The following is a 26,539-nucleotide window of genomic DNA, read 5'->3' on the forward strand; positions in this document are numbered from 1 at the left end:
CACATAGTTATGTCACTTATGCTGTAATAGGACACCTTTTCCTAGGGCGCAGATATACAGATTTAAAGATACAGTGCTTTTCCTTCCAAACAGAATAATGTTTTCCATTACTTCTACTCTATGAATTGCATAGGGTTTCAGTTTGATACTTTCATAGACTACAATCTTATTTTTAAAACACTCCCTTTGTTAAAAAAAAATTAAAAAAGTATTTTGCCTCTTTTCAAGTCTGTTTTTATAATGATGTTGGTCAGATTAAATGTAAACAATGTGCTTCAAAACAAATCTGCAGAACAAACAACAGAATTAGGCACACATAGAAATCCTAGCTGGGAAACACAACATAATCCAGTCCACTTGCCTAAGCAGTGCAGGGCCCACATCTGCACAAGTGCCAGCGTGTCCCACCTGCTCCAGCTCTTCACTCCCCTTACCCAACACCTGCCCAACATCCCGACTCTCCCTCTCACTGGTAGGAGCAACCATTCCATGGGAAGACAGACATGCTCCTGAGAAATTGCTTGCTTTGAGCATTTGGGATACAAACAGTTATCAACAATTCTGTCCTAGGAAGATTTTCCACATCCTAAAAATGTAGTCAGAAAATTAAAGTAGACTCCTCCCCCATGAAGTGACTATCATAGTCTGGTAACACATTACGGTGTGCTGAGTTGATTAACTGGTTTTTGAAGGTACATGTTTTCAAGGCTTGCTTTACTTTTCAACTGAAATTAGAATCTTCAAAGGTTCTGGTAATCTCTTGTTTACAAAAGTGCCTGTTCAGAAATGGGGTGGCAACAGGGTTGTGGAAATAGCTGCTAATACTGCACCAAAATTTTCCAATAATTAAAAAGTGCTTTTCAGTGGGGCAAAACCCACTGAATCCTACACCACTAATGTCAGAGGAATTTATTTTCTATTGTTCCCAGGTTAAGGCCAAGCCTATGCCAACCAAATCTATCATATAGAAATAAAAAACAGTCCAGCAGAGTATTGACTTTTGCTGCAAAATCAAGTCAATAAATGAAAGTGCAGTGACTATACTGTTAGATAAGGAATAGCTGAGGAATAGAATGCCATTATATTTTTAAATATTAGTATTAATTACCATTCTTAATACTAATTACCCTTATTTGTGATTGTTATTAGAGAAAGAAGGAGATGAAAGGTTGAAGGATCTGCAGTGAAATCATGGTGAAGCTTGATCTGTGCGTGGAGGATCCTTTTCATACCACCTCCCAAAGAGTGTTACACTCAAAACTGCCTGTGATGTAGCATTCCGACTTATCAGACGTCCATCAGTTAGCACCTGTTTATGAAAAAGGAAAATAAGCAGGAGCATCATCAAAGCACTACTCTTGTATGGCAAACACAAAATAATATATTCAGTAATGCTGATCTAGTGGAGAGACCTCCAGTCTCAACTGGAGCTAGCAGGAAGTCTGAGAAAAACTACATTTCTATCTTAAAAGAGATCTTGTTCTAGAGGATTTGGGGAAACAGGGCAGAATAAATTGGCAAGGTGGACTTACTGCATGAATACAACCAGGAAAATCAAAGCAGAAATAAGGCTGCCTTGAACTCAAGGCAGAGGATAGAGGACACTGATAATAACTAAGTTGCTTTTTGACCACAGATGTCTGACAAATCACAAGGGTGTCCCCTTACCTGGAACTCCCCGGGGGCCAGCTGCACCCCGCTGTACAGCACTTCTGGGAAGACGTAGCTGGTGCCAAATGTGCCGCTGAGGGAGAACATCTCAAACTTGGTCTGAGCCATCTCCACGGGCTGCCCACATGTGCTCAAGTGTGCAGAGTACTGATCTGTGGTGAGGAGGAGACAGAAAGGCAAAACACCACTAAGTTTTCAGCAACCACGAGCTGGATTTGATAGCAAGAAGAGTTGTCATGATGAAAAAATGATGCAATACATCTCTGCATTTACTTATAGTACACTCGGAATAGGTCCCTATATATTTCTATGTATGTACAAATGATTTGTAGCACACTAAAAAAAAGTATAGCAGTAAAATTTTAAAGAATCAACACACTTGCAAGCAAGTAAATACAAATGGTATATCCGTATTTTGTTTCCTTATTTTGTTAGATAACCAGATGGTAGATAATCACATCAGCACAATGTGAGCACAATGTGCACAACTGAGCAGAAAACAGCTCTCTTGTGACAAAAGCATCCCTATGAAGACAGGGGGAGACACATTATTCTGTCCTTTTCGTACACATATACCGAAACCTGCTTAGAATCATAAAATGATTTAAGTTAGAAAAGACCTCTATGATCATCAATTCCACCATTACCCAGCACTGCTAAACCAATCACTAAACCATATTCCTAAGCACCACATCTATACATTCTTTAAATATTTTCAGGGATCATAACTGAACCACCTCCCTGGGCAGCCTGTTCCAATGCTTGACAATCCTTTCAGTGAAGATATTTTTCTTAGTAGCCAATCTAAACTTCCCCTGGCACAACCTGAGGCCACTTCCATATGTCCTGTCATCTGGGAGAAATGATGGATCCGACCTCCACCTCACCACAACCTCCTTTCAGGTAGTTGCAGGGAGCAATAAGGTCTCCCCTCAGCAATAAATCCTGACAAACCTACAGCCTGCAAAACCTGAAAAGCAACTTCTGCAAGATGTGTTGTAGATGTACAATCAGCACAGAGAAGCATATGTACTTGTCCTGTCCTTGCCAAAACTGCTGGGTGACCTCACCTTCAAGGGTGTTACAACAGCATAGAATCAATCCAAGGTCTACACTTCCATCATTTATGACACAGAAAAGCAGATTAACACTCCTAATGAAGTCAATGGTGGGGGGCTAATAAATGTCTTGCCCCAGTAAAAAAAAACAAAAGCAAACAGACAGCAAAGAGAGTAGTACAGCCTTTCTACTGTTCAAATAAGGGCAGAAAACTCTTACCTGCAAATAATACCATCCTTCAACAACATGTAGCCCATGAAAGGCACCCAGGACATAAATTTCATCTTGCTGCTTCTCTACCATCTTGTGACTCAGCTGGCAAGAGAGGTCCTGCTGGCAAATGGCTTGATTTCCCTCAGATTCAGTGAGTTCTGTGAAGGAGAAGAGATCATGGTAAACAACCCCACTGAAAGAGTGTTTGATGGAAGCTGTTTGATCTGGCTGGCATACAATGTCCAGCTAACAGCAGCAGAAAAGTCAGGAGAGAGACGTGGGTGTTAACTCAGTTCTGTCACCAAAAGGCGACCATTATCCATTTCAATATTGTAGTAATATGCTCTTGGACCATCTGGGGCATAAATACCACCCCCTGCAAACACATAACACCAGAAATTTTCTAATCTGAAAGCAAATATTTGGAACAGGCAAGCAGTAGTCACTAATTATATATGTGCAAAATGTAATTCTAACATTTACCAGACTGATTACCTGATTTACCAGACAATTGAGCCTTCACAGACTACAATCTTAACCTAGTGGTCTTTGCCATCGGTGGAAATTATGTCAAACTTTGATGCTTCATGTATTGTAAATGACAAGGTTAGTGTCCTGATTACATATGATTTAAGTGGCTGAAGTTTTGTGTTCTTCTTTGAGTTTAACTGCACTAGAAATCAGTAATTCTGATTAAAGTGGGTGGTAACACTGTCCAATCAAAAAGCTCTGTAAGGAAAAGATATTACCAAAACTCCCATCTTTATGCAAGTACTTTACACAAACAGAGAAATCTTTAAAGCCCAGAGTAAAACCTACTCATAAAGAATATGAGTTGTATGACATAAGGTCATTCAACAACTGAGAACTAAAGGAATGGCTCACATCTACTTTCATTTGGATGGCAAAGGTTAGAGCTACATTTTAGCAGTAAGTTTCTCTCAATTCTGCAAACACATGCACACAAAATCTGTGCTTTACTTCTAGCATCTGTTCAGGAAAAATATACAGTGAAAAGAAAGCCTATAATGAAAATGTGACACACAGTGGCTCCAGCCCAGACGTACTAGTTGCAGAACTCACAAGAACATTTCTCAGAGTTAGGGTTCCATCTAGTGGAGAAAATTAAGTTTGGGTCTTTACTTGGCGAAAACGCCAATAAAACACCAGGGTCAGAAGATGAAAAATAACACTCATATTTAACAAAGACTAGAGGTGTTGTAGTCAACTTAAGAATTTCCAAGTTCTTACATAGCACATTTTTTATTTCCTTTATATCAAGAACTTTACAAGTTCTCATGTTCTAGTCCTGTTAACATGAGTATGCATGCTTAGAGCTGATGGGAATTTCCGCTCAGGTCAGCTGCACTACACAGATACAAATGCTGCCCATGAGAAGGAGGATCAATTAGAGTAGTCTCACATTAACTGTCATATCTAAAGCGGAGTTGTGTTTATTTCCTGAAAGGAAGCTGACCTCCAGTCATATGGCCCACGCTGTGACACTGGACCATTAAAGAGCTGACAATAGTGCAAGGGAGTTCACCCAAGCACTTGGGAACAGAAGGGTATCAACCTGAAATCTACTTGCCAAGAGCACAGCTGGGATGTGGTAGAGTATGTCTGCGCATGTGAAAATGCCGAAGTAGCCAAAGGATGTATTGAAAGTCACAAATCCTGGATCCTTGGGGTAATTTAACTGTTTCTCTGCCACAAAAAGGTTGTACTGCTCATGGAAAAGAAAAAAAGAATGGAGAAAATAAAATATGAGAAAATAAATCAAACCATTCAAGTTAAATGATCATTGAATTATTCACATAAATACAAGTAATGGAGAATATATTTTGTGAATGTGCTATACGTTAATTTCAAAAAGGGGAACTCATACCACTACAAGAGAAGTCAGCCACAAATATCTGTTCCTTCTGGTTTATACCAATAAAGTGGACTTGTATTTAGTCAGTAAGAGTTTATTTAGGATGTTAATGTTTAAATATCTTGTGTGTCACTTCCTACTGAGATGCAGTAAAAACAGAGGGTTTATTGAGCTTTACTTCTCATTTAATGACTTGTTCTTAAATTCAGAATAGTGGCAGTGGTTTTCACCTGCCCTCTGACAATACGTCTATTATGACTCTACACAGAAATACATTTAAGCCCAGGAAGAAGCTTCTCTTTCATATCTTTAATCTCCTGAGAATCGTGCACTTCCTGAACATTGTAAAATTCTCTCACCTCGCGATAACAAGCCAACAGTTTCCCTTCTGAGTCAAAGACTACATTGGTATTGTACTGGTAGCAGTCATCACTTGGGCACCTCGGGTCACTGGAATTACGCGGTTTCCTTCCTCCCATATTTGCAACCACATAGATGGAGTTATTCCTTGCAGACAGCTCAGTCTTCCAAGCATGGATGAAGGAGCAAACCTAATCAGGAGTGAAAAAAGAAAGAAAGAAAAAATCAAAACCATTTAATAAAAAAACCTTTCAATGTTAAGACTACAGATCATCAGACTGATAGATCTAAGTTAGTTGTATCTACAAGAAGATTGCTGTTTTCTGTTACTTGATAGAAAACAACAGATTTGTGCTTCAGAGCTTAGCAGCTGAAATGCTCCCATCACTCACATTAACTGAGGAATGCAGGAGCTTCCTTGCAGTAGAAGCAAATCTTCACACCTTCAAATCTCCATTCTGCTGCTGGTGTGTGGTGCAGGGCTGACGTTACACCCACACAGGGGCTACTCTCAGCCCTTCTGCTCCAGCTCTCCATGTGGCTGGTGTGCTGAGGTAGCTTAGGATTTGTTTCTTCTGTGATGTATTTTGTTACCTGTCTGCTTACTGCAGATTCAATAAATGGTGCCATTTATTAAGGAAAATAACAGAACGAAAAGGCTGCCACACAATGATTCAAAAATCTGAGTTTTATATTGTGCAGTATATTCTTTCAGTGGTAGCTGTTATTTTATTCACAAATATTCCTAATAATTCTGTATCTTAAACATTTCTACAATATGCGTAGAATTTCTTACTAAAACATAGATTCTATGTACTTGTTTTTCTATTAAATAAATCTCAACCTTCCTGGTATACTAACTAAAACAGAAAAAATTACACTGAGAAAAAATGGCAGAGAAAAATTATGAAGAAAGTTGTCTGAAGCCATTTATGGCAACTACATGATGTCTTAACTTGGCTTCATTTCACAGAACTTGTTCCAAGACATTTAAAACTATCAACAACTGCCCCTAACTGTCTTTCCCTTCAGACTGTTCCCCCATATATAACAGGCATGATACCTTCCAGGATGAGCACAAGGAATACAGTCCACCTGTGGGTCTGGGATATCCCCAAGATAAAGTTATATTGTTTTCCTTATGAAGACCCATCCATAAATGCTGTCTTCAGGAGTCACAATGATACGGGAACCCTGCTACTAACATACAAACACCATTAAGACAATAAACAATGGTTGGTGTTTACTCAAACAAATGTCTCTAATGAGTCTGGCTCCTTCCTTGATGGCTGCTTCCAAAATTGCAATATTTTTCTCCATCAGCATCAAGACCTCCTCAGGAGAAACAGGAACTTCAGTGTCCTCTGACAACACCATGTTGTGCTCATAGACAGCTGCAACATCTGTCCAGGGCACAGGCCCCAGAGCAGACAACACAAAGCACAGCAGAGGCACAAGTTTTAGGAAGCCCCGTGTCTGGAGCCTGGAAGTCGCCTTAGGAAGTCACCCAAGAGGAGGCTGAAGGCAAGCAAAGGCAGTGGGGTTTAAAAACAGGAAGTCTTGCACAAAAGCTGCAAATTCCCCAGGGTGGCTGAAAGCTGACACCCAGAGAGGCAATCACCCTGCCTGGAAAGTCTCACAATATCAAAGGCAAGAGAGCTGCCAACACTGAACAATTCTGCCTTACACCTGGCAGGGAAGTCAGCACTGTGCTGCAGCCAAAGAAATCCATCACCTGGCCAGACTTGAGGGTCAGCCAGGCTGTGGTGACAGAGCTTAAGGCAAGCCTGGGTCGCAGCAGGAAAACAGTTTTGGGAAATCTCAGCAGAGACCAGCACTGCCCAAACCCAAGGGTGCAGGCATGGATGTGGAAGGTAGGCAGGCAGACGATCCCGAGCTCAGTGCTGCTACACGGACTCCTGCTCAGGGCTGCCCCGGTCCAGCCAAGTGCAGTCTGGCACCTGGCACAGTCTCTGCCCATCACAGCTTCTACAGCTGTGTCAGTAGTGGCAGGTAGGTATTTAGACCTGCCACTGCATGAGACAAGCACAGCACTAACCACAGTGGGGGGCTTAGCTTCTCATAGAAACGCTGACTGCTCTGTTAGAGGGGTTGGTTAAGCCTGTTTAGTTTCTACTGGTGGTCTTGTAAAGTTCACACCTTGCAGGGCAGCTCAGTAATTTCAGTTTCATTTGTGCTCTTTTTGGTCTTATGGCCCCTCTCAAGTCCTAAAACCACACATCAGGTAAATGAACAAATTGCACAAAATGAGCCAATTAAGTCTCATGTCTACAGATCTGTATCTTCCATCCAGCTGTAGTCTTCTCAGCTCCTTCTCACCTGGTTCATCATCAGCACTTCCATGGTCAGTGCTTCCTAATAAGTTGAGGTGTACATTCCTGGTTTCAGTAAATTCTGACATCTGATACAAAAAGGAAAGGAAGCTATTAACAAGATGTTCCATGAGGAAGCCTGCCCTTTGGTACCCTGAAGTTTCACAGCTCATTTGGCTACTGCAGCAGTTGTTCTTTCTAAGGAAAAGAAGTTCAAAATAATTAAAGTTCAAACGTTAAAGTTCAAAAGAGCTCTGGCAGAGAAAGAAATATTTCTTTTGTAAAATCCAGGACCTATTCACAAAAGAAACTGACTGGAAGTTGCTAGGACAGAGCATTTATTTGTAGGAAAAAAGCCACCACAGAGAACCCCCTTCTATAAACCAGTATCAATGATAAATTAAAACCAGCTAAAAAAATAAATTAAAGATAAATTAAACCAGCTCAATGATAAATTAAAATACTTTTGCCGCAACCAAAGTAAAGAAATCTAGTGTGAGTGTCCTTGCCTCAGTTACCCTTGGATATATTTAGCTGAGCATCTGGAAGAGGTGAGGAAATGTTTTTGGTTTTTTCCCATAGGAGCCCTAGACTGCCAATAGATTTGCTGTTGCAGAAGCAATTAGTGAAAACATTCCAGGTAGCATTTATTAGCAAAATAAATCTCACAATCACCAAGCTGAATCTTCATATATAATACAAACATGCATTTATCTTTTGTGTATGTATATCAATGTATACACCAGACGCCAAATCTCCCCCAGGACTGAAGATCAGGTTTTTCTGTGCAGACATGGCAAATTCTCATTATTTTTGCATCTCATTTTCAGGCACTCACAAGACAACACAAGTGCTAGTAGACAAAAAGTATTTTAGACCCTTGTTGTCTAAGAAAATTTAAAAAAACTTAGGAAAAAAGTTGCTTTATTGATAACAATATTGTGCTTAGTCCTTTATAATTTCAAATTCTGTTTTTACAAGATAATGAACTTCCTTTAAAAAAGTACAGAAAATCACGGTAGCAAAATAGTAGCTTTACCCAAGAATAATGCACAGCACATACAATTATGGAACAGACATTTGAAAACAACATCTTTTCACATACAGTGGTGCACTGTACATGGAACACAATTAAACAGGCTGACAGCTGTGGGTTACTCATCATTTAGGAGAACTTTCAAAGGAAAGGCAGTCAGTGTTTAGTGTTTCAAAATAGTAATGCCTCTACAATTAAACCATAACTGGTTGGTCACTAAGGGATCATGTCCCAGCTCCAGAATAATGAAGCACTGTTAAGGCCAGTCACCTCAATACTAGGTTAAACCACAACAGCAAACAGAGAATTCAAAGTATGTCTGGCTATGTTTCATTGCCCATTAGACGAGTTCTTTCTTCATTATCACCAGGAGGATTTTGCAGGCTGGAACTGGAACTGTTTGCATAAGGAAGAGAACAGGAGAGACAACACAATTTTATATTCTCTAGATACTTCTATATGATACCAATATAACAGGCAAAAAAGCACATTACATGCAAAGAGCTACAAGGATCACTGGGTTTGGTTCCCTGCTACTGCACAGAACCATGCACTGTTCATTCCCATGATCATGCAATGGTTCAGATTGAAAGGGACCTTTAAAGGTCAGCTAGTCCTGCTACCCTACCATGGGTAGGAACATCTTAAACTACATCCAGTTGCTCAGTCATGTCCACCCTGGGCCTGAATGTTTCCATTCACTACCCTTATGGTAAAATTTTTTTCCTCATATCTAGTCTGAATCTATCTTTTAGTTGTTGGTGAGGATACTACACAGCATGAGTCCCAAGTCAGACCCCTGAGGCACACCACTCGTCACTAGTCCATGTCTAGACGTTGAGCCATTGACCACTGCTCTCTGCAAGTGACCATCCAACCAATTCCAGCTCACAGACACCCTCCTAGGGTTTTCTCATCAATGCCATGGTCCTGCTGCTTGTATAGAATAGACATTGTCTGGTTTAGCTCATCGTTTAGGTCAGTAGGGATTTAGGAAACCATACAGACAAATTATTTAAGCAATGTTTTCATGCTCATCATTCATTATTAGGTTGGTAGTGAGGAAAAAATGCAAGCACAGATTTCAAAGATTTGCTTTATATGATTGTAAGGAAAGTAAAGAATAAATACCTCATATAAATAGCTTACCTTTTCCTTGTTGCCTCAATGATGTAAAATAATACAGTTGCAAGACCCTTTGAAGAAACAGCCAGTTACAATTGTAGTAATTATAACAACCTTATGCAATAGCTCATAACTGCAATAGATTTTTTTTTAAAAAAGTGTAATTACTTACACTTAACAGTGGCCATCCTCCTTGGATGGCTGCAGCCCATTCAAAACCCAGCTCTTCATTTAGAAATCCTCCCAGAATTGGACCTACAAATGCCCTGCATCAAATCAAAATCAGGCATTGGCATCCCAAGCAGAAAGAACAAAACATATTCTCAGAGAACTGTTTTATTGGGTTTTGTGGCCTTCTTTCATAGACTGTTACCTTTGACAACAAAGAGATTTTCTTCCACTGACCTAACTTTCCTAAAATCCACAAAAAGTATGAATTTGTTGTTTGCCAAGGCCCCAATAAATCTAATTACCTTCTCATCTGGAAATAGGATCCGCATCAGAAAGCTGATTGCAGTCTTTTTTAGTAGAAAGATCCCATTAAGAACCATGCTCTAAGAAAACATCTACACTGATCAATTCTATCATAAGAGAAATTCAAAGTCACATCCCTCAAGACACAAAGTTTCTAAACTTCAAGACAAAGGTCTGATAAATATAAGCAAGTGGGGAAGCACAATGTGACAGACATGGTCACTGCAAGGTTGAGCTGTGTGTAACTGCCCTGCACCTTTATGCCTGTCTAAAAATGCAGGTTATAAAGGTTATGCACCTTCTGTCTCTTTATGAAAGGTCTTACATTATATGGTCTCTCACAACAGAAAGGGACAAAACTGCATAGAACTAGAGAAGTTACATTATAAAACCAGGCTTCATAGCAGCATAAACCTGTGGTTTGCTAACTTTATACTACCTGTGACTGTACTGAACCCTATACCAAATAAATAGGACTGCTAGACAGCTGTATCTTGGAAAAAAAATGGTGCAGATCTGTGCCACTGAAACATACCTGCAGCCACCGAGGACTACAAGTTAAAATATCCTGTAAGTGGCTGCCAGTAGGGGTGCTGTCACTTCCCATTGAGTGACAGCTCTGAACAGTCACTCAACCAGTAGCACCTTTCACTTATTTCTGGAATGATGACCCTGAGTTATAAACACACTATATAGAGTTATAGGCACACTCTGCTAAGCTATACAAACATAGACCTTGAAGAATTGCTGTGGCTTAAAAAGAAGATTCTATCTTAAACTATCCCAGACAAAAGGAAGAAATGTGGGAAAAGGAAAACAGAATTAGTCAGGAGCAGATATCTAGCTCACTCCATCTGAATGGACTTAGCCTTGTAAAGAATTACGGTCCACATCTGTCTGTATTGAGCATTAGATATTACAGTGAAAAGAAAAATGACCACACAGAAGTGCAAGCTAACATCCACTTTAATCACTGCAGTTTTTTGATATGCAGAGCAATATGTTTCAAGAAAGTTCAGAGAATTGTCAGAAGAAGTTTTACCTTTTCTTGGGTAAAAAGCTTTGTTTTAACATGCCTATCAGGCACCTGTCAAGCAAGAAACTTTTGAATCAAGGTCAACACATTAACAGCCAGGTTTCCATGTGTCAGTAGTGTGGAACAGCTGAACTCTCATAGCTTACAAAAAGGGGTACACTTACCCAAGGGACCACATAGCATTGAAGAGCCCAGACACCAGTCCCAGAAGACTCAGACCTTCTTCAAATCCATTCTCACTGCAGAAAGACAGACCAGTTAGAGTAGTACAATACAAACTGTATCTCAGTCTTTAGCCTTTCCCTACAGACTTTTTCTTCTCCTTTTAATTTTCACACCACATAAATAGTTAACAAGCAAAAGTGTACAGCAGAACGTCTGTTTACCCAGTACTTTCTTCTCTGCAGCCTCTCTGGAGGATTTCAGTGCTACTCCTCATCTCTGATTTCTGCCTAGTAAGATCACACCATCACAGCAATTCCCCATGTTTCATATGGCAAATATGAAACTGTGACAGGTGGCTTTTTAGAAGCAAACACCTTGTTCCAAAATGAACATACTAATAAGAGTAACTCAAGACACATCTAGGTCCTTACTGAGGTATGCATTTACAAAGTTATACTAGAAGGATAATGACTGGGGTGCTCAGTCAGAAAAAACTAAGACAATAGCGTAGTGCAAGTATTTAAGTGTTACTATATACCTTTGCCTCAAAAAGTGGCAATAAAGCCACACTTCATATTCACCCCTGAAAAGCAGTTGCAGGTTCCTAGTGTCAGTAACATGAAAGGGTTGGGCTGAGTTACTTACTATGCACATTGCAGGATCTCTGGAAACACTGGGATAGCACTCATGCCAAGGGAAAAGCCAACCAAAACCAACACTAGGACAAACATCCACAGCTGACTGAAAGAGAAGCATTTACAAGAAATTAGCTGCTCTTTCCAATAGGGACTCCATTTGACTGAAGGCTGTTTTATCAGCTCTCCCTGTCTGATCAGTAAACTATGTGTCTTGAAGCCAATACTAAAACTTGAAAAATCCAGTTCTATGCTTTAGAAAAAAGACTTTGTAAAATAATATGAAAAAGTTGTGCTCAAATTATATTATTTTCTTACCAAATGCAGTTAATTTTATGAGGTGCATTTAGGGAAGAAGTAGACAGGTGAGGTTAACTGAGCAACGCCTGTGTGCAAGCACCAGACGTGGTTTGTTGCAGAAGTGAAGGATTTTGAAATTAAAATTTTGTAGCCTAATATATTACAACCAAATAGACTTAGCTAAAGAATTTTGAAGACTTTACTAATTTATTTTTCTCCACAGCTCAAATCTATAATCTAAATTTGAAACGGCAACAGTTTAAAATCTACGATATTTAAAAATTAGCAACCTTGGAGGAGTTCTATGATTAACAAGCCTATTATTATTTTAATAGAGTATCTAACCTAGGACAAAAGGATTGTGGAGTTGTTTTGTAAATGTAATTTGCTGTGTTTTGCTGTGAATTAACTTGAGAAATATGACATTACAGCATTCAGGTGCAACAGACATTGTCATTACTTTGCTAGTGATAACAAAGCTATAATCTGTCACTTTTCTCAGTAGGCTATACACAGAGAAAAGTAAAATCAGCACTGCTGCAGCCATGCAAATAAACCCCTTAGTTTAAAAACACCGATGAAATAGAAAAATTTGGAAAATAAGATAAAATGAGAACTTTGTTTTGTTGAACTGGAAATGGCACAAAATGTGAGTGAAGGAAAATAAAATGCAACATTCTTCCTACCATACATATTAATATGAACACAGCAGCAGCAAAAAGCAAAGGATCTATTTTATGAAGCTGTAAAATCTCCATTTTCAGATGCTTTCACTGCTTTACATTCACAGTCTCATACTACACATCAAAAAAACCCCATGTTTCACGGTCAAAGGTAGAAGTTAAAAACCAAATCCTTTTCATGGTTAGAGCTGCTAATTACAGACTTACGGACATACATGACTATGGTTGAAAACATCGTATGACTGGACAGGCTTAGGTAGAGGCAGTACCTTTCAATGTGCAGTACAGGAGCAGGTCCTAGCATGAAAAAGCACACTGCTGTCATTAAGCCTCCAAATATCAGCAGCCACTTCCTGATGTACTGTGTAAGAAATGGAAAAGCAATGCAATTTAAAATTTGGAATTTGTCATATACATCAAGAAACAATAAATTATTGTTTCCTCACCCCAGATGCAATCACTGGCAGCAGTGGCTTAGTACAGAGATTTCAGGATACTGAGGAATGGTCCTTCTCAGTTAGCAAAATATTTTAGGTCTTAGTCTTCCTTAATATTCGAAGCACCCTGTAGCACTTCATGATGATCTTTTAAGTTTCCTCCAACCCGTTCTATGATTCTATGTAATTCTCATGTGCAAACAACATTACTTGTTTGTGTCAGGAAAGAAGTGTCAGAAAACAGGCTAAAAAATAGGCAGCCCACTATGCTGATCTAATCAGGATATTACACTTTTTAAGAGTCAATACAGTCAATACAGCTAACCAGAACATCATTACTCCTCAAAAGCTAGTAAAATTAGATGTGGTTAAAAGCATGGATAACTGGGACATATTTTCCCACTCTCTATTCCATATTGCTTGGAAAAAGATTGTGTTTAGTCCACTAGAAAAGCTCAGCACACTTCAGCTGCTCGTCCAATTTCCTTTACTGACTTGGACATTCTTAAATTATCCGGGATCTCGCAAAAGCAATCTCCCATGTGGCAGCAATGGATGCATTTGCAAGGTCTTGAAAGGCAGATCCCTTTACAAGACCAGGGCTACAACCTTTGCTTCATCCATTGTCCCCACCTTTAAACAAATGAATGGAGTGCTTTAATAACCCTGCACACACACACACACACACACACACACACACACCCCATGGTAGGACTCACCGGCAGTTTGTCGCTTAGGAGTCCAAGGAGGGGAGAAGACAGGGAGTATGAGAGTGCCAAACCAAGGAACACCAAACCCACATAACCAGCTGAGAGTTTGAACTATGGAAAGGAAGACAAAACAAAAAGACAAACCATATATGCTACATACATTGAAGGACAATCCAAGAATTATATATTAAGTCAAAATACCGAAATGCGCAATTTCAAGTATTTTACTGATACCATACAGAGCTTTTTTCAAGTATTTGAAATCATCCACTAATGACAGATGATTTCTGTTCATCAGTGCATGATTTCAAATATTTGAAGAAGAGCTTCAGTTTCATTGCTTCCACCAACATTGTTTAAGTACAGAGTGATGAAAGCACCTGACACAACTGTACTCATATGAAGCCTAAATAAGGTCAAGAGGAAACATAATGCTATGTCCCCTACACTGAACACTGGATTCTAGCATTACAATCTGACACACTTGAAACAAACACCTCAGACACTAGAATTTCAATGGATTTAGCCTCTACCTCTTTAATCTTTAGTTTTATTTGCATTAGAAAAGCCTAAGTACTGTATTCATCCACTGTTAATCAGCACATCTTAAAAGTAAGTAGTGCCGTAAAACTCAACTCCAACTTGTCAACCAAAGGATGATTTTTAGGAGAAGGAATAAGAGGTTTTTTGCTAACACCCTGAAGCCCACATTTTCCTAATACAGATACATGTTTCTGCATTGAAACAAAATGTGTAATGAATCCAAAGCATCTTAGTTTCTCAAATAAGTGCCCTAACTAAGAGAAGGTATTCTAAGATGTTTCGTATGGTATAGGCTATATAAATATTCACTGTTTCCTTTTCATATGCAAATACATGATAATAACCCTAATTTAGTGGTTAGAATACCTGCTAATAGGGCCACAGCCCTTTCACAGCAAGTATCTGCCAGCACAGAGCAGAGGGAAAGCAGAAAAGCCATAGAAACACACAGATTCTACAGGGGGATAATTTCAGATCCCTCCTGGGAGATGGAAGATGTACATTCACATCTCCAGCAATGAAAGAGGTTAGCAACAATTCCCCTCCATCCTGGACAAGTGCTCAAAGTAGAGACTAGGCAGACAAAAAGTAACAGCCATCTGTGAAACACTACCCCTTGGAAAAACAGTTCATAAATAAAGCCCTCAAAGACCATTGCTTAATTTCACCTAGGAACAGAATCTTAAAGGGGTTCACATCAAGAAATATAACACTGTCAGTGACTCCAGCAGCTTTCAAGAATTTGATTTCAGGAAGGAAGAAAAAGTCCCTTTTTCACAAAAGCAGTTTCCAAGCCCAATTCAGAGACAGTGTTAGCAGCTGAAAGACATTTCAGTGGAGAAAGCCCATTTTAAAAGGCCTTACATTTCTTCATTCTCAAAGTTATCAAGACCCAGCAGGAAGAGATGGTGCAATGGATACTGACTTACCGGTACTGTGGAAATCAAGGTATTTGGAATTCATACAACTGACAATTAAAGCAGTGTTAACTGGACAAAGCTCAATTTTGTTACAGATACTAGCATTTATAAGCAGTTACTTACTATTTATTAAGTCAAGACTTCACTGCATGTTAGCAGGACTTACCTTCTTTAGGATAAATAGAGACATTGTGGGATCCAAAAAGCCCAAGCACGCACTTAGAGAAAATATAGTGAGACAGAGTATTATGACTTTTGGCAGAAGAATGAGCTTCCGAAAGGACTCCTTCCTAGGAGTTGAATCTGTTTCAGTAGAAGAAAGGGGGGAAACTGCATTATTTTCAGCAGCATAAGCTCATGATTTATCTTCTTGCTTTAGAAAAGAAATGGTATTTCCCATTCTTTATTCCTCTTACTCCTGGTTGCACAACAGATGAAAGTCAATAGTTGATTATTATGTGCTATACTATATTTATAGTGAAAAACAAAATTCGATAAGTGAAGAAAAGTGCACAATTTAGATTCAAACACTGCAAATCCCCAACTTGAAAAGAACTACAGCATGTATTACTCCAACTATGCAAAAAAAGCATTTGCTTCTTTGCTAGTAGTTATACAATGAAATCCTCATAGATATGTCACAGCTTGATACATGAACATGTATATGAACAATTCATAGCAAATAAAAGAAACATGCTTTGAGAGTAAGATAAAAAGATTGCTATTTATTGATTGAGATCTATCCAGGCTTTTAAGCAACTAATTGAATTCCAACATGTTCAATTTGTACTCCAGGAAACTTCTTTCAGATGTCACGGTTATGCAGGAATTTTAAGTCAGGCCCACTTCCTGATGGTGTTTCCCCTGTAATACCTGAATGTGGTCTCAAAGTATACAAAGAACTATAAGTTCAAGCATTAGCATCCACCAGCTCAGAGTTAACATTTATGTAACATTTTTCCAAACTGGCAGCAATGTCATGACAATTTCAGAGCTTGGGGAGGTCAGGGGGAAAGTCAGCAGTAGCAACACATGGTTTAGCATTGTTAGTTTCTTCTAAAAGCCAATACACTTGAAGTTATTCTCCATGGTTTTCATACTAAAGGATAAAAAAAAAAATATTAAAAAAGCCTTTCAAAGTTACTAGCTTTTTTTTCTTCTAGAAAAGAATAACAGAATTGCAACCTTACAATTATGGGCTTGCATGAGAATTTATCTTCAAGCTAGTTTTTTGTCCAAGCAGGATCATCTAAAATTTAATAAATTTATATGACCTCCATCACTTCTTTAAACCCCTCTTTTGTTAACATTCTTTCATGTTAATCAGATCCTGCATTACTCAGTACAAATAAACACTTAGTTTTTTCCCTATAATTAGTTTTCCCCTCCACTGTTAACTCCTCAAACACGTTGACTTCTGTGTTTTAGGCAAAATCTGCCTTCAGCTTTTCTTCAACTGGCTGCAATGACAAACCTCTAGGAAGCAGATACAACTGGTCCTTTACAAGCCCTGGATCTAAGACAAAAGAAAATAAAAACATATCCAAGTTCACTTCCATACAGAGTTCCTAGTGTTTGCAGAAATGGGCATGAGGAGTTGTATTAAATTCCAGGCCATCTCATTAATTTAGGGGATCATTAAATATGGGCCTGACCAAGATGATCAGTTAATTCAACTGGAGTTTTGCCCTCTGACTTGGATCAGACTCCAGAAGGTGACACTTTTTTAAAGACACTTAAGTACATAAGAAGTTAAGGAGAGTGAAGGAAGCAGGTAGAAGGATGCTTACCATATTTTGGCAATATGCACATATTCACAGGCACCAAAGCCAACACTATGCATCCCAGCGTGATGAAAGGGACCTCATAACCAAATGATTGATACAAAAAGCCACCCAAAGGTGGGCCCAGCACCAGTCCAAGTCCTGTAAAAATTTCAAGGCTGCCCTAAAGGATGAAAAAGCAAGCAGAAAGGAAGTCGGTATGTTAAGAAAATACAATGCAACAATACAAAGCAAGCCATGTGTCTGACAAGCAGCACAACACATCCAGAGTAGTCAAAAGCAAGACACTGCATTGCTAGAACAAGAGCTAGCAGTGACCTTCACAGGATGGGATAGCATAAGGAATTCCACATTTATGTGTCTGACAGTTATGACCTCTTTTGCGTCACTATAGAGAACCACCTGTACAGCAGCATTCACAACTCTGCTGTCACCCAACAGATCGCAGTCTTGAGGAAAGACAAATACTCCAGTGGCAGAAAGCATCCACAGGACAACTCAGGCTGAAGGGATCACCTCTCCCACCTGCCATTACACTGAGGGAAAGGATCGAAACAAACCTACTCAGATGGGTCATTATCTCATGGGATAAACCACATGTGCCAAATTAAAGCTTTCTCTCCATAAACACCTGTTGGACCCACTCCCTAGGGGTAGGAAAAAAATAATGGAACTGCAATGGGGACAACTCAGATTTTTTTGGATATAATTTAATAATCTGGTATCTCTTATAAGATATGAATTTGTAAAAGGACAGTAATACAGATACATCTTGTGCTAAAACATCATAGTCATCACTGTCAACATCTGCCTCAACACTTGATTAATCAATGCTTAGACCACCAGTAAAAGCTGGTGCTAATAACTGCTTACAGATAAAAGTTTTGATACTTCCAGAACCCAGAAAGATACGCTAGGGAATCATCCCCATCTTTAATTTTACTGATACAAGTCAGAGTAGTCAAATGACCTGAAAACAGGCAGAGTCAGCAAAAGCCAAGTTCTTTACCCTAGGTCAGTCTGGAGTCACAACCTTTTTCTTCCTAGCAAAGAAAATAACTAGTAACAACATGCAACTAGTAAGTTACAAAATTTTCAGATAAACTTGACACATTCTGAAAAACTATGACTATGTGGAATGGTCTTTAACATTGCATCCAGATGATGCTTTCACTTTTGTTGCTCACCAACCATAAAAATTATTTGTTTTGTGAGACATTGGTTCAAATAATTTACATGATTTGGGGCTGCACATAATTTAACCCTTCTAAGTTAATGAAGTGGGGACACTGTAAGAGAAGTGAGGATGATTATGTTCTGAAGTCCATACCTCCTCCCACAGAGGGATCACATTGACATATGCTCAACTTCCCACTTCAACAAGGCTAATGTGTCTATATTTAATAACTTCCCCATATACCCTCTAGGGTACCCAACAAGTAAAAGGAAGGCTGAAAACTGGTAACAAAGTGATAAGTTTTCAGCATCTATCACTATCAAGAAGGAAAATACAGAGCAAGGCTAAAAAAGCCTCATCCACTCCTTCAGGCTTCAATTTTACCCAAGGATGCACCTTGCTCAAACAATCAGCTTTCTTCTGCCACCTGCCTCAGAGCTCACAGTAACAAGAACTCTCCATCATGTCCATTTAAGGACATCTAAGATTTAAATCTACATGAATAAATATGAAGAGGTTTTATTCTCATGCAGAACAATACACCAGCATACACAATATTGTAAAAAAGACAAACATTTAGAAGTCATCTGTCTTTTTACAGCAACCTGTCTAGATTTTAAACAAAGGTAGATACCAAGCCACAGCTGTGTAGCATTTCTGGTTCTGGTCTTGAGATGACCTTCACCACCATATAGTGCTTTCAGCCATGCATTGTGGTTACTGTGCTGCCATAACAGAATTTCTTTTCTTTTCAATTCTGATTATAAAATGGGTAACTAAGTCCCTTTAAGTCAACTTTACTTTACTTACCTATTTAGGTTATGCTTTGAAATTTACAAACAGGAAACCTTAACCTTATTGACTAAATAAATGCAATACATAATTACAATATATAAGTTGCTCTCCAATGAAAAGGTCAGCTAATCACTGCTGATACAACTTAGTAGGTTTTTTCTAGTTAGAAAGACATATAGGTATATGTTTATCTATAGACGTAATGAAACAGCTTAACAGCAATATTAATAAAAGCAGCAACTTTTCTGATTTTATTTAATGATCTTAAATAAGTTCTCAACATTTGTTCACTTATTAAAATTTAACCCAGCTATTTCTAACAGAATATATTTGAACTGAAAACCAGAATGTATTGACAGATAGAGAAAGCATCATTTTATTAAACACAAAACTTTTCTTTAACACCTTAAAACCCCAGCTGAAAATGGGTAATATCTCTGGTTGAGATGAATTGTTGATGATCAGAAATACTGCCCTCAAGATTTCTAGAAATTCTAGCACTTATCTTTTATACATAACTTTTATCAACAGATTGGAAAAATTAAGCCAAAATTGTTTCAGTTTTGCATCTTTCAGTCATTTAAATCAACACTATTTGAATTAATTTACCATTTTGTTAATCAATTCACATGGATCCTTACTATCCAGGTAGAAGTAGTCACTAAAAGCTATACTAGTATTTTATTAGTATTTTGTTTTGATTTTCACTGAAGTGACAACTACTGCCACTAATGTTCAGTTGTCTTCAAAGGACAAGCAACTAATACAAACTGCTTAATTTATATCTAACCAGAATTATGCTAGGTCTAAACTGATTCTATGATTGTGATTCTAGACCACAAACAAACATTATGTGATGATTTCAAATAAGCCTGCATATGAGACAACAGATTCTCTCCTCCTGATTTTAGGCTGCCCATTGGCAATTTGTCATGTTGCTGGTACTCAGTTGTAACACTGCTTTCTGAACTTACCAGGACAGTAGCTATATTAGTGGGAAATGCCTTTGCAAGGATTGAGAACGATGCTGTAATTGCTGCTGCAAAGCTTATTGCATCCATTGCTCTTACTAAAAAGCAGAAACTGATGAACATTGGTCCACTTGGCACCTTGTCGAGCATTCTGGAAAAGAAAAATCCCAACTGTAAATTGGACCTCTCTCAGGATGGAAGAAGCCATCTACTAAAGGCCCTTGCGCATCATTTCTTGCTCATTAAAAGACACAGTTACAAGACACTCAATGCTTTCTATTGCCACTTATCTTTGAACCACATCTGTGAAATCATTCAAACTCTACCAAACTATTTCTGACAGCTTTCTTCTTTTCTCCATTGCTTGGCAGTGAAAATAGCATGAAAACTGTAACTTGTGAAAAACTCCAATGCCACTTTGTTGTATTTCATAGCTTTTCCAAGCACCTGTGCAAGGAGTCTGATGAAATGTGCTAGAACTAACTAATAAGAGATTCCTTCATTGTTAATAAAGCATTTATTTTTCTAAAACTAATGACTTAGCCTCTCCACCTGCCAGCCCAATATTTTAAAGGAAACAATAATTAAAACATTATGCAGAAATAGTTTTCCGATTGCTGTGCTTTGACAGACTTCTCACCGTCCACCAGCTACTACTGAAATAGACAGAACCTACCTCGTCTGCTTTCAAAGTAGTAAACAGACTTTGAAACCTAGTGAAAGGGAGAAATGTTCATTCTGCTTTACAAGAGGTAGATAAAAATTAAAGATACAAGTTAGATGACCTAACCAACACACAAAAGATGCCCAAGAGTTTCTACTTTTGTTTTGTGTCTATCTTTTTCATATGGATGAAAATGGTCAGAAGACAAATGCAACAAAACCAAGCAACAGAAATTACTTACCCAAACAGAATGGTCACACATCCTGAAACAAACATCCCTGCCACAAACATGAATTTTGCTCCAATTTGTGAAAGCTGTAAATTAAATACCATTTTTACATGTTAGTATTTCAAGGAAAGATCAAAAATTTTCAATGTAAGGTACTGCTAAGAAATCAAAAAATTATGAGAACTTTATAGCACCTGTAGCTAAAAGATTGGGAAACACTGCTTCTGCTGGTGTGCCTTCATTAAATAATGAACCTAAAAATACTCTGAACAGTTAAGTGACTTAACCCAGATTTAGAAAGGTAAGACAATGCTGCAGCCTCTGTAGAGCAGCAGGTTACAGCAGCATTCCTCATTATAAACAAGCAGAAAGTTTGTTTCCAAACCTCCCCTCCAGCATTAACACTGAGACAAGGCCAGCAATACCCGTCATGTATAGCTAGTGAGAGTCAATGCAAGCTGATTTTTAAGCATATTTATGACAACCCTTAACAGCACAAAGCTTTGGCATGGGAAGCATGGTACTTTCAGGCTGCCCCATTCATCACCAGGGAAGGACCCCACCTTACTTCATTTCACTCTCTCACCAGAATGAAGGATGACAGGAGGCATGCCATAAAGCAAACTCAATCCCACAGCAAAGTACAGCTGAGCTTCTAATTCCATGCTGCAACTTCCCCTAAGGACAGTAGGTATTTCAGGCTCCTTTTTTGTTCAGGCCTGAACAAAGTCCCTGCCTTTCAGCCATTACTACTAAAGCCCATATGTTGTTGAGTTTCACTGAAACCCTCAGGATCTCTGATTGCTGCACTGTCCAAGCCTTTCGATGCTCACTTCAGGTGTCTGCAGTGAGGATGGCACACTCACTCTCTCCCCCACTTGGTGAGGCTTGTGCCATAGTTGGATGCCACTACAGGCACCAAGACTTGGCCTTAGTAATGGCACTTACGTGACATTTTGTGAACCATCTCAGCACAAGAGAAAAGCACTCGCCACAGGGTCAGCAAAGAGGCTGCCCAGCCAAAGACAGAAACGATTTTGACTCTGCAGCAGCCCCGGCCTAGGGAATGATCCTGAGCAGCTCTAGCAAATAATGCATAGACAGAGGTGCTCCAGCACATAAACAAATATTTATATAATTTAATTGTGATATCTTCAAAATGAGAAAAATCCTGAATCTGTGGGAAAGCTCAAACTACAAGAACTGGAGACATTTCTCTCATATTGCTATAAAAAGGGGAAATGGAGTTAAGCAGCAGAGACTCGTAACAGGAGCAAATGTTAAAAAAAAAAGACAACATACCAGAAAAGAAGAAGAGTGCAGCTAACTAAAGAAAAAACAAAATAAAAACAAAACACCTTAAGAATGACGCCAAAGGCAAACTGAATATATAAGTGCAACAAATAAAATTGGGGAGGGGAGGAGAAAGGACGTCATAGAAAGCAGAATTGATCACAGATTAAAGCAAACAGAGCAGTTAACCAGAGAATCAGAACTGTTACATGTCCATTGCCCTATGCTACTCTCCGGAACAACAGAAGAGTACTGACAAGACTTAGACCACATTCAGACTGACTGATCAGACTCCAGTTACTGCAGACAGAAAATTGCAGGAGCACTACTGAAGAGACATCTCTTTTCTCAGGCTTGCAGAACTGTATTCATGTACCAACCTGTGTCATCACAGAAAAAAAGTTGCAGCTTCAATTATACTCACATAATTTCCCAATATTAAAGAAGCCAAGAAATTGAACAAGGCAAAACACCCAAAAATCAGGCCAACAATTGTATTACTGGCACCTTTTTTTTCTGCCTGCAAAAAAGATCAAAAAGACATATGTAAAGACAGTCAAATTCTTGAGGTGGATAACATTCATGCCTTGCGCATTTAACTATTTTTAATTGTCTATTCATTCAGTTAAAAAGCAATTTCTTTTCTCAAAGGCAGTATGGGCTAATAAAGTAACAACAAAATTTAAAGATATGTTGCACTTCTAATACGTCATCAAGGGAAGAGCAATGTTAATTTGTCAGTGAAAGGAAATTTGTGTTAGCAGCTGAACAGGCAGCCAGACTATACAAAGGTGGCTTTGACTGGTGTGCCACAGCAAGGGCACTAGCTACAAAACTTTGATCCCTTGCACAGTGAGAGGGCAGTAAACGGAGATATCTGTTATCTTCACTGTGGCATGCCACCTCACAACAAGCACCAGACAATTTTTTACTTATTTAGCTGGTCAAATACACTCACTTGGGCACAAGCAGTATATAGGACTATTTAGACAAAAATAATATTTCTTTTAAAATACTTATACAAAAAGAATATTTCTTTGAAATATTCTTTCTAGGTCAGGAAGTTAGCACAGCTAATGATAGCCCAGAACAAGTTAACAGAGGAAGCTACAAATAAAAAGTCACTGAGTCGCTAGGGCACAGAAATGCAAGTCAGAACATTGGCAGAGTTTAATCTTTGCTTTATAAAACTACTATGCAATATTGAGCAAAAAATTATTTCACTTCTCCAATAATTCACTTTGACTTCTATCTCATCTCATTAGTTTGCTGTCTCCTCTGCAGTGGTAGGGAAGATTAGTCCATGGACAAGATCCAGGTCACCATTTTATGCACTGTAGCTACATCAGCATCATGCTCCCACAATTGAAAAGTCTTAACTCAGAGCTTACATCCAGCCATAAACATCCCATGGAGTTCAAGATATTTCTAAAGGTTTCAACATGCAAAAAAGTAATGAAGAGATTAAGTAACTAAGTTGTTCGTTTACCTCTGAAGGGAAAAAGGGTCCCAGGATTGAGTAGCATATCATTGAACTGAAATTTATAGAAGCTGTTGCAACTATTGTACAAAGCTGTTCTCTGGTAAACCGTCTTGATTCTTCACCAACTGATTCTGACACGCTGTCATCTAAAAACAGCAAATAAAAATAATAACAAAGTATTACAAGGGGAGGGGGAACAATTTACAAACCAGGCTGTAAAGTTAAAATCCTCACAGAACTTGTGCCCTCCCGGCTCTGAGAACGGAGTCGAGCCGTGCTGCCTTTTGCCCCGTGCACGAGCGCAGACCTGGCCGCGGAGCAGCCGCTCCTCAGCCCGCCCCGGAGGCGCTGGGGCTGCGGCCGGAGCTCCCTCTCATCCCGCTTCCTGCGGGCTGTGCCTCAGCGGCACAGCCCGGCCAGAGACCCGTCCTGTTCCCTGCATCTCAGCGGCACAGCCCGGCCAGAGACCCGTCCTGTTCCCTGCTCCCTGCATCTCAGCGGCACAGCCCGGCCAGAGACCCGTCCTGCTCCCTGCTCCCTGCGCCTCAGCGGCACAGCCCGGCCAGAGACCCGTCCTGCTCCCTGCACCTCAGCGGCACAGCCCGGCCAGAGACCCGTCCTGATCCCTGCACCTCAGCGGCACAGCCCGGCCAGAGACCCGTCCCGCTCCCTGGGCTCCCGCTCCCGGCCCGGCCGCGCCCGCGGGGGAGCCGCTGCCCCCAGCCCGGGCCGTGCCGGCGGAGGAACGCGGGGCGCCCCCGCCTCGCACCTGGGGGCCGCTCGCTGCCCTCGCCGCCCACCGCCCGGCTGCCCATGGGGCCGCAGCGGCGCCTCCCGCCGCCCGTGTGGCAGCGGCCGCGGGCTCAGCGAGCAGCGGGGGCAGCGCCAGCCCCGCCGCCGGCACTGAGCATGCCCGGCCTGGGGAGCGGCCGCCGCGCCCCGGGCCCAGAGCCGCCGCCGGGACTGCCCGCACGGGCCGGGAGAGCGCCGCGCTTGCTGCAGAACGATGGCAACCTGCCGGCTGCGGGGGTGCGCCGCACACCTGGCCCAGGGCATGCACACCTGGCTCACGGCATTCACGATACTTTGTTAAGATTGGTAGACCAAGCAAGATCTGCGATTGTTACACAGCCTCCGGGAAGTTGCGGGATTCGTGATACAGGGGCTTCACGACAGCGTTGCCGCAAGAATAAATTAATAGCTGTGAACACTCCAGGAGTAAATTCAAACTGGAGATGAAGAAGAGGTGGTATAATCAGTGTGTTTGGCACAAGGTCCTACCTGCAGGGCAGGAAAGTGAGGAAGGAGATGGGGTGTGAGCTAAGGATAATTTCCAAACATAATAAGAGACAGACCACCTGTTGGTTGAAGAGAAAAAACAGTGATTACATCCTAAAAGCACTATTCTAACTAAGCTATCAGTATTCCATCTAGTCACCAGTTACAATATTAAGACGCTTAAAAAGGACATTTCAGAACAAATGTTGCCATGTACCTCACTTCAGAATCTCACATTCTACATGACAGGAAAAAGCAGAACCACTTTCTTAACACAAGATTAGAAGACTTAAATTTAGCAGCCACAAAGAAAAACAGCAACATGTTCTTTTGCTGAAGCCTACTTTGAGAATATTTTGTGTGGCATGTATTATGGCTGTTGAAAAGTCCCTAAGAGAACTGCCTTGAACTTTTCCTGTCTGCCTCCAGAAAAAGACATAATCCTTTCCATAGATACTGCCTCTTGAGCAGCCTTACTCCCTCCACAAAAAAAAAAAAAAAAAAAAAAAAAAGGAAAAAGGAAAAAGAAAGAGGAGAAAGAGGAAGAGCATTTGCAAGTCATAGTGAGTTCACAAAAGGATAATAACAAAAACATGATATATTCAAAGTATGGCAGAAATCGAGTGAATAAGAGAAATGTATAGAGAAAGAATAAAATTGTAGCAAGAGAATAAAGCATTCATTTTTGTGGCTGAAGATGAAGTAAATTATCTTCAGGAGATGAAACAGTTCTTATTCCAACTGCTCTTTCCAGTCCAGACTCCTAACTCCACATCTTCCAACTACTTTCAAACCCCAGTCCTACTTTCACTAATAATTACATATGAGTAACCCAACAAAGCCCATAGAGTCAGATTTCCACAGTCAATGTGCACAGAAGTCTGAAGTGTGTGAAGTAGCAGGGATACATGACTCCAATAATGAAACACGGCTGTGAACTTCCTTGTTTATGCATTGCTCATTATTGTCGAAAGAAACTTGTTGCTATAACATGTTGATTAATTCTTCACATATTCTTAGTAAGCTATCATTGTGGTTTAATACCAGCCAGCAACTCAGCCCCACACATTCTCTCATTCACTCCCTCCCAGTGGGACGTGGCAAAGAATCAGAAGAGCAGAAGTTAGAGAACCTATGCATTGTGATCAAGACAGTTAAACTGGTGAAAGAAGAGCTATGCATGCAAGCAAAGCAAAACAAGGAAATTCTTCACCAGTTCCCATGGGCAGGCAGGTGTTCAGCAATTTGCAGAAAAGCAGGACTCCATCACATGTAACCATTACTTGGGA

At 39.9% G+C, this 26,539-nt stretch overlaps 1 protein-coding gene and 1 pseudogene across 1 annotated transcript; both read right to left on the reverse strand.

The window, feature by feature from the left end:
- Positions 1-1,171: 1,171 nt before the first annotated feature.
- Positions 1,172-7,600, reverse strand: LOC131577669 (pantetheinase-like; annotated as a pseudogene).
- A 243-nt stretch (positions 7,601-7,843) lies between these two features.
- SLC18B1 (solute carrier family 18 member B1) lies at positions 7,844-24,997 on the reverse strand. The gene is made up of 14 exons (XM_058836719.1): positions 24,742-24,997; positions 23,979-24,118; positions 22,914-23,009; positions 21,209-21,282; positions 20,307-20,454; positions 17,367-17,523; positions 15,743-15,879; positions 14,123-14,224; positions 13,236-13,327; positions 11,994-12,089; positions 11,348-11,422; positions 9,846-9,939; positions 9,698-9,744; positions 7,844-8,944 (listed from the first exon to the last, which is right to left on the reverse strand). Exons 1-14 carry the CDS (start codon positions 24,785-24,787, stop codon positions 8,872-8,874), a joined length of 1,377 nt encoding a protein of 458 aa, XP_058692702.1. The 5' UTR covers positions 24,788-24,997; the 3' UTR covers positions 7,844-8,871.
- Between the last annotated feature and the right edge of the window lie 1,542 nt (positions 24,998-26,539).

The sequence above is a fragment of the Poecile atricapillus genome, chromosome 3, assembly GCF_030490865.1.
Source record: "Poecile atricapillus isolate bPoeAtr1 chromosome 3, bPoeAtr1.hap1, whole genome shotgun sequence".
NCBI classification, from domain to species: Eukaryota; Metazoa; Chordata; class Aves; order Passeriformes; family Paridae; genus Poecile; species Poecile atricapillus.